Source organism: Dromaius novaehollandiae, chromosome 5, assembly GCF_036370855.1.
Source record: "Dromaius novaehollandiae isolate bDroNov1 chromosome 5, bDroNov1.hap1, whole genome shotgun sequence".
NCBI classification, from domain to species: Eukaryota; Metazoa; Chordata; class Aves; order Casuariiformes; family Dromaiidae; genus Dromaius; species Dromaius novaehollandiae.
In genome coordinates, this window is record NC_088102.1 from 24865926 (window position 1) to 24885217 (window position 19292).

General features: G+C 40.3%; 1 protein-coding gene across 5 annotated transcripts in view; it reads right to left on the reverse strand.

Annotated features, from left to right (window-relative positions):
- Positions 1 to 19292, reverse strand: part of NRXN3 (neurexin 3) — a 1034003-nt gene that overhangs the window by 546181 nt on the left and 468530 nt on the right. For all 5 annotated transcript variants that reach the window (XM_064512239.1, XM_064512237.1, XM_064512238.1 and 2 more), the window contains one exon: positions 5716 to 5835. In XM_064512239.1, the coding sequence (XP_064368309.1) occupies positions 5716 to 5835 (120 nt within the window). The remainder of the gene's footprint in view (positions 1 to 5715; positions 5836 to 19292) is intronic.

The following is a 19292-nucleotide window of genomic DNA, read 5'->3' on the forward strand; positions in this document are numbered from 1 at the left end:
GTATAAAGTCTCCTTCTGTTCTATTGAAATCTGTAGGATGGCTGGACCATAGCTTTTGTGCTGACAGCAGCCAGGTGTGCACAGATATCAGTGACTGATTGCAGCTCTTGTCTCAAATGCTCTCTCTGCCATGCTGTTGAAGTAATTGTAATTAAATAACTCACTAGAGACCTGCATTTTGGGGATCACAAAAGGATGAAGTTGGCTAGCTTTCTCATTAGAAAAAAAGGAAGCAATTTTCTGTCAGGGCACTTTGAGGAGAAGTTGAAAGGTGCAGAAAAAGTGATTCCAAAAAGCACATCTCTCAAATTCCCTCCTTCTCACCCAAAACAGGGACACCCAAATTCCACCCTAATGTTAATGGCATTAGCTTTCTCAGATGACTCCCAAAGGGCATATGGGACAAACAAGCTCTTGATCTGCTCCCTGATCTGAGGCTTTACGGCTGTTCTTCAAAGGAACAAAATGCTTTTCAGTAAACAGAAAAGCAACAAGTGTTCTTAAACCACTCAAGTGGTGAAGCAATTATGTAGTGGGTTATTACCAAGCAACAGAAAAGTACATGGTGCTTTAAAAAGTAGTAGAGAGAGCTCCTTGCCCTAAAGATGTTACAGCTCTTGGAGCTGCGGAGCAAATGAAGGTAAACAGTGGTAAGAAGGGTAGGGTAAGCAGGGTTCACAACCCAAAACACAATAATACGATCTACACCATGTACTAAAGTACAAAGCTGCATTTCCCTCCCATTCCACACCCTTTTATCCCAATTCTTGGAGTCATTCAGACACAGGGACAGAGTATAGCAAAGGCTTATGGTAGGAACTGAAAATGAGCCACGAGCCAGAAAATTGCCTAGTAGATGGTACATAAAAGAGCACTGAGTAAGCGAGGGCAGAGCAAGAGGAGAGAAGTGAGGTGTAGGCAGAGTACCTGAACTGCTGCAATGCAGGATGATTCACTCAAGAAAAATCAGAGGTGACTCTTGCTTCATGTAGGGTGGATGTCTCTGTAGTATCAAACGCAAATCCCTAAGTGTGCTGATATTTAAACAGCTGACTGGTTTAGCCACGCATGACTAATGAAGTCTGTGCAGATTTATTTTCTGCACACCAGCAACCTCTTGCTCTCTGACTCAGTAAGTGATAAGCTGGGCACATTAGAAATGAATAGGTGATAATTAAACATGAGCAACAAAAAGGGTTTCTCTAAGTAAATCAAACTGAGCATGCTGGCATTGACATTAAGAGAGGTCGTGAAGCCTGGACAGAAGTTGGCCTAGATGGTAACAAATCCAAAATACTAAGGAGAGGGAAGATGGCCCATCTCTGAGCTGGGGGTCTGAATCTCTCCGTGAAGGGAGAAATAACTGCTCAGTGGCAAAGGCAGCATGAGGGTGGAGCATGAATGGCTCAAGAGCACATCAAAGTAAAGCCTATCTTTACTACTACTATCATCATTGTCCCTGTTAGCAGGGCATCTTCTCTAATGACTATTGTACCATGTTGTTTAAGCAGGGGTTACTGAAGCTGGTTCTGCCACTGACTCTTTGTAACCTAGACTACGGAACCACAGGCTCCACAGACAGAGGTGTCGATCAACTTACATATTCATTTGTGTAGGGGGAAAAAGGAATGACATGGGTGGAAGAGGGAAAGGCCTGCTGCAACATTCCAGACACCTCACCCAGAATACACATGTGGCAGAAGGGTCAGCTTCAGTCTTCCTCATTCAGTCTACCGTGTTCTGTGCTTTACTCGTAAGTATTGGTCTTAGACTTGTTTTGCAAATTTTGACATTTTTCTAAGTGAAAAAAGTGAAGAGCAAAGTCACCATGACTTCCTCTCCCTCTCATGCTTCCCTCCTCCTAAATGTGATTCACCGAAAGGTGGTAGAAGTGTATAGGTTGTACATCACATGGAAGTGGATCTTTGAAGAAAAATGCTACCAATTATACAAAAAGAACAACAACCCTGTATATCACCACTCCCCCAGACAAAAAAACAAACACTTCTTAACCAAACAATCACATTAGAAGGTGAGAAGATTGCTCTGTTTATCAACAGACTCTTTGAAATGTGTGCAGTCTGGAAGCGTGAAGATACACACACAAGAGGACAGACAAATATGGGCTGCCTTTGCTTCCTACCAATGGGATGGAAAAATTGTTTTTAAACCAGGTGGATATTACAACCCAGAGTTTATAAACAAATGAATAAATAACCTCCCTAAAAAGCCAATCAATAGCCAGCAGATGGACTTAACAACTGCTTCAACAAAAAAGCTGTTTGAAAAAGTCCTTTATACTTTGCTTGCACTAGTCATTGCTACAGGCTATTGATCTTTTACAGACAAACAGCCTCCATTAATACGTCGCTGTGTTAGCCTGGTGATTCCTCCTGGAAAGCTTGACCCTCAGTGTTACCATCTGCATAAGGCACTGAGTAACAAGCAGTGTTTTCTATGATCTCATTTCCTGTACACATACCATTCCCATTAGCTAGTTTACTGAAGTGTGGTTTTCTATACATTCTCTCTGTGCAAATCCCGCCATAGGACAACAATAAAAGCAGATGCCACATATCTGGTAACTTAGAGTCCATAATTACCATATTTTCATCTAATATCACTGTGAAGAAATGAGCAGCTTCAATGAAATTAAGTAGATAGGATAGAATTCCCTTCAAATGCAAATGTTTCATCAGCATTATGGGTTAACTTCCAATTAATTCTGGTACTTTATCTGCACAAAGTTACACACTCGAACAATCTAAGTAACATCAGGCTTGCTACATAACACCAACGAATGTACAAATGCATCTACAGAGGTACAATCTGCATCTCTGCCACCCTAGTTTATCTGTGCTTCGCCTTCACATCTCAGAAATAACAGTTCCAAGCCAGTTAGTTACATCTGGGTTGGGAGGCTTAATGGCCCAGTCCTGAGACAGAATTAAAGACAACAAACAAATAACAACTTCAAATGAATCATATCAGCTCACAAAGCTTTCTTGAGTACTGATAGGACTAAAAAACTTTGCAAAGTTTACTCTAGCAAATAACACATCTCACTTACCCATAGATCAATGAGGATGATCTAAAGAGATCATCAACAATAATTTAAAAGACAACCAGACATGCCATTTACTTATCTCAGAGCCACTGAAATATTCTGCAAACATATGGCAGCACAAATATCCCAGTGTAGATGTATGTGTTGTTTAACAGGAATGAAAAGACAAAATATATTCAGCTGGGCCTTCTTTTGCTACCATTTCCATTGCGTAAATCTAGAGCTGTTCTATTGACTTCAATATTCCACATTTACATCAGTTGGAGATCAAAACTTGCTCATAGAATAGGAACAGCCATCTACCAAATTAATAGAATTAGACTACTCTGGTTAAAAATTTTTTACCAAAGAGTCTGAAGCATTTCTAAATCACAGCAAGGCTTCGGCTTATACAGAAGTTATCTTCCCCTGCCATCCCTTGTGCTAAATCCAGTCTAAACAACATTTAATTCAATTAACGAGTACCTTTATTTCCATTAGACCTGGATAGAGCAGCAACTCCATCTAACAGACAGGAAAAGGAAGCAAGCCTTACTCCCTCTCCCCAGCCCACAATGCTTCCCAACTTAATCAGGCTATCAGGAGCAGGACTATGCTTTCAGTGTCCTGGTAACAAGGCAAAGACTGTAAAAAACACAAAAAGATGTTATACGCACTTTTTGAAGATCCTGGTTGAAGTCTCATTGTGTCCCAGCAGTCCATGTGACTTACCTTTCCAGATCATTTTCAAACCCATATCCTCCTGTAAGCAACTAATTCACGAGCAAGGGCTGACATTGGAGGCTGGCTACCTTGCCCAAGTCACCCCCATCCAAATCAAACTACTGTGTCTCCACTCTGCATGGTTTCCAGCTGCCACCTCTAAAAAGCAGCAAGGAATTCCCAATTACAGACACAGGAAACCAGCTTGTTGATATTTTAGAGCCTGCTCTAAGTCATTAGCAACAGTATAACAAGGGTATTGTGACATTCTGGAGCTGTGAAGCCCAACATATTCAAAACGAAGATGATATATCAATAATCTCTTTAGAGATCTCTGTGACATGTACTTAAATGTAGCCCAACAGGTTCCATGGTAGCATTTCTTTTAGGCAACAGATTTATAGTGTACTATGCTTACCAAGTCTAAGCTGAATGACAGAATGAGAGGTGTATGAGAACAGAAAACTGGGTGCCAGGTAGGGCTTTCAGTTCCCCATTCTTGTGCAACTCTTGTTCAAAAAAAGGCAGAAAACCAGAGCCAAATTTTGCAGCTCTAATATAAAGGTTTTCTTCTGGATCCAATGGAGTCATTCCGGATTCCATAACAACTTAGGAAAAGATGTTGCACTGAAGTCTCCAAATCTCTGCCCATAGTACCCTTCTTACACTGCCCCTCTGTCACAGTATGACTGGAGATGGGCCTTTCCAGTATCTGTTTGGGACGACAACTATGCTGGGAGAAAGGGGATAGCAATCCAGGTAACATCACACTATCTGAATGACCCACAGAAAGCCAGGCTTTGTGGCCTATAGCAGGAACAGATTGTCACCACTTACTAAACAGTTCATCATATGTGCCATCAATTCAGCTGTATGGCTCAGACATCTAGGGGAAGGAGGGAAGATCTGACACTGCTGTGGCACTAACATTGCATGGACCTTGCTGATCCCACTAATACAGTGTACCACAAATGCTCTTAATGAAAAGCAGCAGCTTGTGAAATGCAGGAGGTCAGAGTGGACTATAAAAGTCTTTTCTGGCCCTAAATTTTATGAACACAATGAACCAAATTATTGAAATCTATTGTCACACTTACTGCAGCACTCATAACGTGCTCCTTTGTTCCCATCCCCTTAAAAGTGAGGAGGGAGAAGGGGAGTAGCTATCTTCTTGAATAACAAAAGTGGGGAGACAGTGGAGCTGAACTGATCTGCTTCCTCCAGATGGAAGCAAAGGGCCTACCTGTATGAGTGAAGGAAATGTGTGAAGACTGATATTTTCCTGTAGGAAGATTTCAGAGGTTTTTTTTTTTCCAATTCTGTTAGAGATCTTAATACTAATTGGCCAAGAAAAAGATATCCAATGTTTTGAGACAAATCAACATGGCAAGAAGTACAACACTACTGTTGTATGTTTAATTTCCCACCTGCTCTTAACTGAACATTCTACAAACAGTACCCAAGTTTTCATCTTTGCAGATAGCTAATAATTCAGTAGAAGACAATCTGAAACAGTGCTCAGCAGTTTTACATGGATGCCACATCTTTGCCACCAAGGTTTGGATTAAACAGCCTCAAAACATAACACACAAAATCTAGCAATTTCTGTACCTGTGTAAATGTTACACAGTTCAGACAAGTCACTTCTGGTTTCTGTAAACCAGGAATTCAGTTAATTTCAATTATCATCATTTGGTCTGGTTGAGTTAGCTTTTAGAAAGAAAAAAAACCCACACACATACCAAGTATAAACTTGTACATTTTCATTTCAGCAAGGACAAAAATAAACTGCTGGATGCTTCAAGGAAACTTTCTAGGAAACAAAGTTTAGCTCTGCCACTGGGAAAGCTGTATTTCATTTGTAAGCAAAACTAATTATGTGTGCTTTACATTCCCATCATCAGAATTCACAGCTCCCTCTAATCTGATGGAAAAAGCTTACTTACGATCATTACACTGGCTTCCAGAATATGAAGTCATGGAACAATCGCACGTGAAGCCTTCCCACTGCTGATTACAGATGCCCTGGTTTGCACAGGAATCTTCTTGGCAGGTAGTGCTTGGTCCTAGAGAAGGGATGACAAGAAAACCGTGAAACAAATCTAGGAGAATCATTTTGGTTGGGCCCACAACAGTTTCAATTCATCATTACCATCAGCATCCTCATGCAGAAGAGACAAAGCACCAACCAAACACTTTTCCATTCTTGGACGTGCAAACTCAAGTAAACAGAGGACACAGACAATTGCACACACTACAACGAAACAGCAAACTAACACAGAGCAAGGAGGAAGAGTGAACAGTAACATATTCCCTCTTAGGCAGGCTTGACTAGTATATTCAGTGTTCATCCAAAGGAATTGATAGCAAAAAAGTGATGGATAGATAACCAAAACACTGCCAGGTTGACAGGCATGAAACATGCCCTCCTTGTAGCAATGCATGCTAGAGTGAAATGGGCCCACAAATGATGTTTCATCCGACCCAAAGAACCCTGGTATGCAGATCCAAACTGAAGTTTTACAACTACTTTTTTAGCAGTCTGCTACAACTTTGCTTTAAAGGTGAAAAAGGTGCTGTCTAGTCCTGCTAGATAGGTTCCTCTGGAAACACATCAACAAAGCCCTCCTAAGGGAATGGTGTTAGTCCATGATACTTCTCTTTCCATCCTGGACTTTCCACAGCCTTTGGGGGAAGTGGGGAAGTTCGAAGCAGCCATTACTAACAAAACAGCCTTTCATTGTTCTGTGAAGTGGAGCTAATAGTTGCTATCAGATAAACCTTGCAAAGGGACAACACAAATAACAGGCAAAAGAGTGATCTTCAGATCAGAAGAGCTCTGAATGACAGCTGCTGTATCATCCAGAAGGAGGTAGCTGAATTCTGAATCATCCTGAGCAGAAGTGAAGCTGCAAGCCATAGATTAAAGGAACATGATTTTGGAAGTGACTTCCTTAGGCAGATATTTTATCTTCAGCAAACTAGACATAGGTATGCTCCTCCTATTGTGCAGTACTTCAAATAAAATGTACAACTACAATTGAAATACCTGCTATTTTTCATCCTGCATTGGTTGGAAAAGGAAGGAAGAAAGGAAAATAAAGAAATGGGACAAAGTGGGGAGAAGATGAACTGGCTAAGCTGCCTAAGATCAGGCCGTTTAACCATCTCCAGTCTCACCCTAAGGACAATCGCAAGAGCTTAAAGTGATGACTGTTCTACCCATCCCAGAATCTTCTAGAGTCTCTGTTAGAAATAGCAATTCCATTAGCCTCATCCTACTCTTCATCCTTACCTCTTGACTACATCAGCACCACTATCTGTATTTTATAGATGGGATAAGAGACACCAAAGTGGAGACAGTGTTTTCAAATGTTTTAACCCAAAAATGAAACCTTAAACCTCTATCTACACCACCCATTGGTGTAGATGGACCCATTCATTGGGTCCAATGGTTGTACAGCACCTTTGAAATTCAGGTTACGCATCTAAACACTTTAAAAACAAAAAAACGCAAGCTTTTGTAGAACCTACATCTAACTGGAAACCTCATATCTTGCCATGATCCTCCCACCAATTTGATGACCTAGCCAGGAAGAGAACCTCATACCTCTGGTACACAGTTCCTGCTCTTACCACCAGATCATTTTTTCCTAGTGCAAGAACAGAATGGGTGAGTTTCAGGAGCTATTTAGGCATCTGTGTGTCTCTGCCTCTTGCCTGCAATGAAAAGGAGTACGTGAAGATCAGTAAGCAGGGAGTTTAACTGAGTATTAACAAAACCTGAATCCACCCTGATCTAAGTTACGTTGTTAAAAGCAAACAAAAAAACTTCTAGGTAAAAGTGTAACAGCAGATAACGTGTCTTATGAAATCTCTAAAAGAAAAGTCATCTCCTGAAAGGAGGCAACAGCACCAAGAAAACAGTGTGCTACCATAAAGAAAGTTGAGCAGTATTTTTCAACTCTTTTCTCCTCCTTCACCTCCTCTTCCCACCTACCTGGCTTTCATTTGCAGCTGTATAAATCCCAGCGGTCCCACTGACACTATGTGAGGCTAAACGGATCACCTCTAGATTTGTAACAGACTATAGAGTGGGGGCTGATAAGCACGTGTATGTACCAACTTCCCCCTTGCCTTTACACTTATAAAAGGCACAGATACCACTATACACACATATGTAATGGGTTGGAGTCTGACACTTGCTTCTTCAGACTTACCCTGATCCAGACAAAAGAAAGGATGAAATTTGACAGTCAAAAATAGAAGACTAGTTGTCAGTTTCACATAAGATTTCTGGGTCATCTAAGATAAAGTTACAGAATAAGGAACTGATACCTCTCCTGTACCTTACTATCCCATTATCTAACCTCTAACCCTAAATACAAATGCAAATACTCCTAAAAGTATAAACAAATTACAAAGAAAATGTGACTACATGAAAATTTTCTATAGCACCAGTGGTACACATACACACCAGTACGCAGAAGTAAAGCAAAACAGCATTTTCAATGACAATCTTTCTCTTCTCTTCCTACACTTTTCCAAGAGCTTTTACTTTGTTACCAGTAACTGGATTTGACAGTGGGCATCACTCAGTGGGGATAGCCTTTGTCCAGGTGCCAAAGGAAAAAGGAGCAGAACTCTCTTCAAGGGATAAGCTTGCATCAGGCCTAGTAATGGGCCTTGAGCCACTACCAGTGGAGACAGCACAGAGAGCTGGAGGACTGGTATTAATGGCAAGTATTATGGTTTCTGAACTGCACTTTATGGAACGCAACTGTGAAGACGGAAACTGCACTTTGTAAACAGCGAGAGGAAAAAACATCATCCATCAGCACCATCTGATGAAGAATTCTAAAACCCTGACAACGCTGGGAAGAAGCACGAAGCCTGATCTACGGTCTTTAGAGATGGTTTTGATGGCACAGCATAGATGCAGGGCATTATGCTTTGCCTCACTCTTTAGCGCTATGGGCCATTTGCATGGTAGCAGGATCTTTGTTTCCAGAGCTCAGCTTCTCCTGCTGCTTACAGTCCTGCCTGGAGGCATAACCTTCTGGCTGCAACATCAGAATCTTGTTCAGAGCAACTAACGGGGATGTCACAGGGGATTAGGGAGAAAAGTGATGGAAACACAGGAAGGCTTATAAAACATAAAGACTGTATTACCTTGTGCAGGCCCTTTAGCGCTAATGAATGAGGAAAGGGAGGAAGAGGACAGACAGCAGCAGAATTGGTTCTAACACACCAGTGCCATTGGGTTTCAGGTCTATTTTTAATCTTATTCCTTCGGTAATATTTACTACATTTTTAAAGTGTTTTTTAAAGCAAAGTTTCAGATCTAGTGTTCACATAATCATATGAGATGCATCTGATAAATCACTTTATATATTTAATTAATAAAATATGCATGCGGTCTTTAATTTTGTCTTTCAGCTTACAACCCAACATTTGCCATTTCCCTCGAGTGCATTTTTGTTCAACGTCCTTGTTTTTGTTGTCTATGTTTGTAGCTGGGCTTGATGCTTTGTCTTACTCCACTTTCCACATGACATGGAAAGGGCAATAGATAGAGAAGGAAGAAGTGTAGAACTCTCCAGTACATGAAAGCATTCCTGCTAGCAGAAATGCGACATACTGCTGTCTCCTCCTGCTCGGACTCAGCCTACCAACAGAGGCAGCTCACTGGGAATATGAGATGGCAAAGCAGAATTCTGCAATAGCTGACAGTCTAGCTCCTGAACATCCATTTGATCTGTATTTCTGCATCTCTAATTCTTACTGAACCAGCTCAGGATCTGGGGTCTTGCAAATTGGTTGCTTTTTGAGTCTTCCCTTCTTAGGAGGGAGTTCAGTGTTCTATTTTTATTTCAAGCTATCTAGCTAGAGGTATGCCTTGTTCAGTAGTTTTACCACTGTATTTGAAGAAGATCACCCTAAGAGAGTAAAATAGCCCAGATATCTCATCCATGTTCCACTGGGAATAATTACTTTGTCTCCCTAACTCTTTTCTGCAGTTCAGCTGTATGGTGGATTTCTCTTAGCCCAAAAACCAAATATTTGAGTTCTACTGCTGAGCATTGCTAGAACAGCCATGTTTTATCCCACAGGTGGGAGCATTTCAGTGACAAGAGAAGTCATTCCTGCTGTGTCATTTGAAAGCTCTTTGCAGTGAAAGGAACTTTAGGAATAAAATATACAGTATTGTATTTACCATTCTTTTGAGTTCTGTGAGGAATTCAGTTTTTTTATACAACAGCTGCAGTATTATAGCACAAATGCCTCATGCTTTGATCATACTTAGCAGCAAGAATTAAGCTAAGCAAACCATTCCTGATCTTGCACATTACACCTTCCTACACACATTGAAAATTCACTCCTACTGAAAGGAATCTACTATTGTGTTTGTGTTATTTCCTCAGTAAAATGAAGTTTTGTAACAGACAAGGCTCAGTGTTACCATGGGTCCATTTTATTCTCCATTTCCCTAAATGTACTGCTGCTCCTACCTTTCTTCGTCTCTTCCAAGAAACCACTAGCCAGACACTATGATTAATGCGTTTGATAAATCTACAGTCTATTTCTATCAGCACCCTCTTTCATAAGCAGGGATATGGTTTCTGCTCTTTTGAATTCAATGTGCAGGTCCAGTACAGCTCTGAGAGAGGCATTATGTCTTTGAAAACAATTACGTTAGGCAAAATATAATTCTGTTCTAGGACTTATTCTGAGTGAAGGATAGGAAGGAAGTTAAATGAATGGATCTGAGTTTCACAATTTTAAAATATATTTGGAAAAAATTGATTTTGAGTAAGAAGTGAACAAATTCAGGACTGAACCCTGTGGAACCATCACTTCACTGGGTGGATCATATTCCACACACACGAAAGTGACTGTAACTGTCAAAAACCAATAGCAGTATGTGGACAACTACATTGCACAAATATAAGAAACTAGCACTATAGTTACAGTTCATTGCAGGATTCAGGACCAGTTAGATGCTCCATTTGGAGTCACAGGTGGTAGAAAGCAGGAATCTGAGTCATTTTAGCTCAGCAGACTAGAACCAAAAAACTAAGGGATTTTACAGATTTGTAGGGCCAGCTCTCCAAAATCTCAGTTCCAGATTTTTGTAAATAACTCTTCTATTTCATTGCCTAAATAAGGTTAAGCATGTGGCAAGTTCCATATTTAAAGTTACACATTGTCAGAGATAACTCAAGAGCCAGCATGCTGCAATCCTCTGAAAGTATAGCCATTTATTCCAGCACCTTCAATCCGAATTCCCCATCATCATCAGTTATGATGCCGAGTCCTTCTGTCCCTCAAACACAGCTTGTCTAAAAATTTCAGGGACTGGGACTAGCTAAGTCAACAAGTCTTTAAGCCTCCCAAGAAAAGGGCAGTTACATTATGGTGACAAGAAAAGGCAATCAACAGCAATGGCGATGTCCAGAAGATGGATCTATACCCCGCCACCCAAAACCTGGTGTATGTACATCTTCCTCCCTCTTTTCACCCTGCCACTCTCCCTCTGTAAGCACCCTAAAAGGTCTTGAGGAAAGTGCTCATACATATGCTGGTGAGGAAAAAAGTAACCATACAACAAAAATTCAGCTGCATAAAAGGGAGTATGCCTGGATCTGAGATGCAGCAGGGGACAGAGAGATGGAAATGAAGTAGAAGCAAACAACATTCAGGTACAGAAATTAAAAGCGTAAAGGAAAGAAAAAGACTGAAAGAGCTGTATGTGAATGAGACAAGGGAATTGGGAAAACACCCTTCCACACTGCAAATCATAGCAGTGCAAAAGTTGTGCCACCAGGCCTTGTGGCATTTTATGGTTCGCTACTGTTCTGGAATAGTCAAACCTATTTAGCAAAGGTTGGTTTCCTGAAAGGCCAATAATCCATCTCATGTACTCAATACAAACATATCCCCTTTGGCATCAATATGATCAGGCTTCTGCATCTGAAAGGCCAATATTCTTGTATAGCTAAGGCTTCTGTATCACTATTAACTTGAACTGGAGTAAATCTTCACATTATGTTCTTCAGATCTTTAGGTTCTAAGGACTCTGAAAAGATCCAAACAACAAACAAAAATCAGCTTGCTCCATGTTCTTCTTCAAGCTGCATCTAGCTTGCTAGATGTCAAAAACTGAACAGGAACTCTTGGACTTGGATTCCTGAAATCTGATGGACATGCAGGGGACTAGAGGGAGCAACAGCAGCTGTGGCCTGAGAGGCACACTGATGTCTAACTGATGATGTCACTGATGTCTAACATACTTCCCAAATCCCCTTTACTCCCCAGTTACTTCAATTACTTACTCCCCAGTGACTTCAGGCCTGCCGTTTCTCTTCACATCAGTCCCAATCTGTGCGTCTTTCTTATTCTTTCAAATCTCATCCTTCTCTGCAGTCATTTCCGTAAACTTCAGAAATCCCCTTAGAGGCAGCACCTAACTTTCTCTAAATTCCTGACCTCCATCAGAGAGAGCACTTCAACTTTTTACAGATGGGAACAGGTCAAAGATCCCAACAAACTGTCATTGCAGTCAGATGCTCCACATGCATAGAGCACAAGTCATCACACCAGCCTCTACCTTCCTGTGGGCTGTCAAATCTTTCAGATTCAGTGTCTCAAATACATCAAACTAAACTGATTTCAAACCATCAATACCTTTATCTGTTGACTAAGAGAGTGCCTGCTAGGATGCTTCTGTCCTATTAACACCTGTTACACTGACAATTCATTTACCCATTAAAATGTTAACTGAGCTGTAGAATGCCAAATGATACCTAAAAACGCTGAGGACACTCTGAAGCAAAGGCATCTGCTGCCCACCTATCCCTGAAACATGCAACAAGAAGATTTTAGTTTGAATTTGCAATTGATGCATTAGATCAGGACAGCAACACCACCAAGACTTCGCAGTCAACATGCTGAATAGAAAAGGATTCTGGTGGTACATAAGCTGTTAGGAAGTCTTGTCTCTACCTCAGAGAGTAAAGCATGTATGCTCTGCACATTTTCTCCCACAGCAAATCCTTGATTAAATTAGTGGCTTAGACACAAAACTTAGAGGTGATTAAGCTGGTATCACAGCAGATATTATCTGTGAATTCAGGACTGCCTAACACAGAGACACAACATGTAATGCCTCTGGCTTCCCCTTATCCCTGAGTCCACTTTTCCTTTTGCTTTGAAAAGGAGGGTCATTTTCTTATGCTTCCACAGTGTTCAGGAATAAATTAATTTGCACTCTATACTACAGATTCTTTAGATGAGTTAAGTAGTGTGCTTTCACTACCATGTTTAAAGGCATAGACTTTCAACCCTGAGGAACACATCTCTCTGGTCATGGTAGGATCAAAGTACTATTAATTTCTAATAAGCAGGATTCTTTACTTATGTCTGGAGGAAATAGGGTATTTGTATGTAATTGCACCATTAATCTTTCCTTCCTTATATGTTTCCTAAGAACTAGTCTTCATCATACAAGTTTTCTATCAGAACTCTTTGCCACATCATCTCTGCATAATTTGTAATTCGAATTCTCATTTGCTACCTGTCTACTCCTTTTTCAGCTGTTTTCCTTGGTTCCTCCCAGTTTATCTTTTTCCTTTTCTACCAAAGATATTCTCAGAGTCCTTAATGGCTTTTGCTTGACTAGCTTTATTATTTTACCTCCATCCACATAGTCCTCAGCCCTTCTACTGCCTCCAACATCATTGATTGCTCCCTTTTACTTATCAGATAACAGTAATAATAGATTTCAGTAAGAATTTCATGCACGAATCATGAAAAAGTCTTATCTACTTTATAAAAATTACTTAAATACTATCCAGTAAAAGGTTCTAATAGAGACCTGTTTTAGAGACTCTATTAGAGACCTAATAGAGATTTGTTTTTTGGTTTTTTTAAGCAAACCTTGTCTAAAGGAAGATCAGGCATGATTATTTCAGTCAATATTCATAGGTGTGATCAATTATGGCTTCTAAAATGCTATCTAACTAGTAAAGAAATGTGTAGTAGATCTTTTTATAACTGAAATTCCAAAAATTTACTTCTGCCTTTTTTTCCAGAGTCGAGGATACAAAACTAGCTTTCACTATCTGGTTTCACTCTTTACTATCAGTCTTGAAGAATCCAAGTCCGTTCTTCTGTCTTGTAAAGCTCAACCCAGAGCTGGTCAGTAGCAGGTATTTGCCTGAGCAGCCATTAACCATTTCAGGAAATCAACCTGTGCTCTTAGAAATATTCACAAAGACTGATACAGTCAAACCTCTCAGGTAAGCAAAAACAACTCTCTTGTTCGCCACATCCTTCCTCAACCCAGATGTCCCTTCCAGAGGGACTGGGGCTTGTCTTTCTCCTCTTTTTTCAGAGATGTGACTGCATCCAGTATAAAGGCTTCAAAAGTTACATAAAGGCATCTTTCAGTCCAAAACAGTAATGGAGACGAAGAACCTTCTCTACCTTGCAGGTCAGCTTTGGTCAACTCAACTTTGTTAGCACAAAAGAAAATTAAAAAAACAAAAAACAAAAACAAAAACAGTAAACACAAGTTAGTATAAAGGCAGATAAACTAGGGCCATATCACTTTAAATAAATAAAAACAATTTGCATAACCATTACAGCCCATGTGCATAATTAGTACATGCAGGAAGGATAACACAAGCAATAAGGACACAGGGACACTGCTACCCTAACCCATCACCATTAGAATGAAACAAAACCAAACAACTGGTAACAAAACCACATATGAGAGAGGGGAAATGTATTTCATTCACTCACACACACAGAGCAGATCACAGGATTTACAAAGAGTAGAAGGAGGAAAAAAAAAAGAATAAAACACACCCCTCCCATCCTTAAAAAAAGAAAACAAAGCAAAAAACCCTCACACACTCCCATCCCTCAGCCTTTACTAATAATTTAAGAGAGATTTTGCTTCATTTGAGAAACACTTAGAATCCATTTATGTCAAAAATCTATTTGACCTACGGCACATTACTCAGGAATATTTTTCTTTCCTTTCTAAATCCAGATTCTGGATCTGAACATAAATCTACTCTCTCATAAGAGCATGGATTGCATTGGCCTTCTGTCCAAAGTGGATTTAATGCCAGAAAACCATGGGGGATTGATAACTCTACAAGATGACAACCTCTGTTTATCCACAGAACTGAACTTGACACTGGATGGAAAGTGACCATGACCTGTTGCCTGCTTCTGAATCTCAGCACATTCTTAGGAAAACCTGCACTGACAGGAGAAGAGACAGCTCTTCAGGCTTTAGACCCACGTAATCTTTGGTGATCTCATCAGAGGAATCAACAGAAATGACAGTGGTTCAAGTTCATTCTTTTACCTATGTAGGAATGGTCTTGTTCTCTGTGGTCAAAAGAGTGCCTGCATGGCAACAGAGAATGATAAAGCTACCAAGTTCTGACTGACTTGATAAGACCAAGGTACAGTTGCTGAAAACAACAAAGTATTAAAAAAGAAAAAAGCCAACCCTTGCCCCCAACCCACTTATGTTCTTCCACTGGGGCATGCAGATATATATTTTTTTTTAAAAAAGAAACTTTATTTATTCTTTTTTCTGTCTCATGGAAAGTCCAGTTATCAGGGAAACTACATAGATTTTTGATGTCTTATACCTTGATTTTAAGTTTTCTTTTTCAGCATAGAAAGAGGAGAGGGCAAAGATGGAAGTACACACACCAGCTCCTGAATCCCTTGCCACTAAGTTATATATTTCTACTATCCAGCATAATGAGAAGAACAAAACACCAAATCACCAATCTCATTGCTCAAAAGATGAGTATTTAAGAAGTGCATACTCACCTTTATAACCTTCTGCTGTTATGAAGTACCAGTATCAACTGCTGATATTGAAGGGAGATTGGTAGCTTTCCCTTTCTCCCCTTCTCTCCTTTTATGTTTACAACACAGTACATTGGAAATGGCGTGTACATATGCCATTTCCTATGGTTCCTGTAAAGTTTAACATTTTGAACCTTTCCTATTGTTTTATGGTCCACGAATGACTCAGAATAGCAATTATCTTCCTTTTTGAGCCAGACAGATTTTTTTCTTGCCCTTTCTGAAGCTGCTCCATTACATAAAGCCATAAAACCTCCAGAGTTCTTTAAACAAGAAAACAGAACAAAAGAAAAAAAAAAACACAACACAAAAAAGGAGGAAAAGTTTATCCCACTTCTCCAGGTATCATCCTCAACATGCATTCTAACAAAGTAATCTGTCTGTAACCAACCAGCACTTTCCCTAACTGCTCAGCTCTTCATCTTCCTTGTAGCTGAGCAGGAACAAAGCTTACGTTCATTCCACAATGCCAGTATCACTGTGCCAATGGAACGCAATATCATACAGAGCAGAAGAGCTGTCAAACTATCCTGGAGTAAATTAGTGCTCCTGTCTTCAGTGTAAAACCTCTGATTCCACAGAGAAGAGTGAAGTACCACCACATTTGAAGTTTCACTACTGACTAGATGAACGGTGAAGTCCTTTCCGACATCATCCTGCTGTGATATTTTACGCATGACATTAGATTTTCTTTTTCCACACACTGCTTAGTGTGAAAAATGTGCTGGTGATCATCCACTCTGTATGTGTCATTCAAGCTTCTCATGCACCAGTGAATTCCAAAGGTCAACTACAATATTTCATGGAAAGTAGCACAAGATTATGATTTAACTGCAAGATCTGGAAGAAGATTAAATTAGGACAGAAGTCCAAACCACAACCCCAAAACATCTGAAATAAAGTCAGCCAGTTAGGTAATAATCACTTTCATCTGTGAGAAGCTGTTATCAGTGGAACAGGTGAAGAAAGGCGAGGAGGAGAGGAAGAAATCACATCTCTCTAAGGCACAAAGAAAACTGCCTTTTAGAAGAAAGCAAGTGTTCTTTAAGTATTGCTGTTAGGTTTGCTTGGCTTGGTGGTGGGGAAATGTGAGTATTTCAAAGGTGCAGCTGAATTTCAGATGGCTCTAGTGCATGCAGTCAACAAAATAAGGATGTCTAAGTAAGGGAAGGGAAAAAGCAGAACATATAGAAAATTTGCAGAGGAGGAAAATCACCCCAAAATGAAGAAACTACTGAATCAATAGGGCATGGTCCAGTCTTTCGGGGAGTTTTCAAGCCATCAGCTTTACTTCTTCCAGGGTGAGGAAAAAGCAGAGAACTACTGAGTCTTGACTTTGGGGGATGGAATAAATTCATCGACACTTTCAATAGAGTAAGACCAGGAATGAAGTGCTCAGCAAAAGAAATGAAGTTTGAGAGTCAAGAATCAAGGGGGCGCTGAGCTGAAATTTAAATTGGTTTACTTTCAAGGAAGGAAAGAAGGTCACCTGGAATAACTTCCAACTTCTACCTCTCGCATGCACTCTGCAGTACAGAAGTTTTCTCCATTGAGTTCTCTAGCATCATCTATAGGCACATGCCTGACACAGAAATGGAAATTGCCTGTATTACTCAAAATCAGGCGTGGTATAAATATTCTCAACCACAGCCTATAGGCTGAGGCGCTGGAGATTGGAGAGAACTAGGTGGTGACAGAGGACTTTTTTTTTTTTTTCCTTTTGTTTCCTGTTCTCATTAGGAATAGATAAATACCATGCCTACTTTATGAATGGAGAGAGCAAGGCTTGAAGAGGGTAAAAGACTTGCCTGAAAGCTTCTAGTAGAAGTGGGCCCCCGACTTGAAGTCAGGCTATTTGCCTGTCCTTCCTGAGAACGGACTCTTCAGAGTAGTGTAGCCTGAATTGCTGCTCTTGGCCAAACCACTCTGAAGCCAGGACTATTTCATTCTTAACCATTACCCTACCTTTTGCACCTTTTCTGTCAGGCCCTTCCCCCCCACCTTTTTTTTGGATGGTGGCGGGGGGAAGGGCACTGTTGTTACAGAAAAGATTAAGGTGAAATCTGCAATTAGCAGGAGAGCTAGAGATACATTGTGTAAAATGAATATAGCAGTATAATGTCATTCTCTTGAAACATAATTCTCCTGACAACTGTGTTGCACATCAACCCAGAACAGATTTAATACAACTGGAAGTAAGAAGGTTTCTGGCTCTGCTAAATATCTTCCAGGGAAACACAAGTTGCTGCCACAGATCTGACCAAACCTGCACAAGATCAATGAAGAACTGCCTGTTGCTCCTGTACAATCATAAGTGCAACAATTGCAAAAGGTTAGTAAAAAACAAAACAGAAGACAAAAAAACAGTGGCTTTAGCACCATGGATTCACTTGACATTTCAGGTACACTTGGGTTTCTTCTTTCAGATCATCAGCCATGAAATCACGTCAGTGTGGCAGCTATCATTTGGTCCAACACACTGGAGACTGAATGGCAGACTTCAAGAGCTGAAAGCTTATATTTGTGCAGTATACAAGAGAACTGCATAATGCAAAAGGAAGCTGACACTGTAAAAAGCCCATGTCCTCTGTGGACCGGGCAGAGGTCATTAACCATGCTGTCCTAAACAAATCCCACCATAGATAATTTCTTATTGAAACAGTATGAAAAAAAACTACTAGGCAATCAGATACAGGATAATTCTTGCCTTAGGTCTTGAACAGTTTTTTTAGCACTACTGTACACTATTAAACACCTGCCACTTGTACTCCCAAGGGTGCCTCCATTTCAGTTAATGACTCCTGTATACGACTAGAGAATGCTTTGGGATTTTCCAGGTCCTAGAGAAACAACTCATTCCTCTCATATAAATACCATTTATCTTGAAAGTGCTTCATGCTCCTTCTCAAATAGGAGCCATGCCTTACCCTTCAGTGAAATGCAGACAGTCCCAGAATGCAGTAGGTTTGTGCTGTTGCACAGCAAGGTTGAATTACACTCCAGCATATAAAGGAAAAAGGAACAATGTGGCCAAGGAATTCAATGGCTTGCTCAAAACCAAATAACAGAAGGTGACAACAGAACCAAGACAATAAACAGTGTTATCGTCTTATAAGTCCTTATGAAACTTAATGATTGGCAATATGGAAGAGAGACTCAAATACATGAATAGAGATAAAAGTGCAAACAGGATGCAATGACATCACTCATTTGTAGTGGTACTGGCCTTTCTTAGGTGGAACAGTGCTGTCTCCTGACCTACAGCTCAAATAGTACTTTTCCCTAGGCTTCTTTCCTCCCCACATCCTTTGATTCTGCCCTGAGATCAAACCAAGAGTTTCAGAGAAGATGGTTGCCACCTTATAAATTCCTCTGCTTCTGAAAATAAAGCTGCAACAAAGACAAACATTAGCAGAAATCTTTCTCATACTGCATTTGGAAGGCAAGATTCATGTGCGTGGATGGAATGACATTCCCTTAAGCAAACATGTTCATCACAGATAGACTCCCACTGCCCTTCATGATGAAATAGAGATATCCTGCAAATCAACACACAGCACAAAGAGACTCACCCCAAACCCTGCAATTATTTATTCCAAACACATTTAAACATCCATGAAAC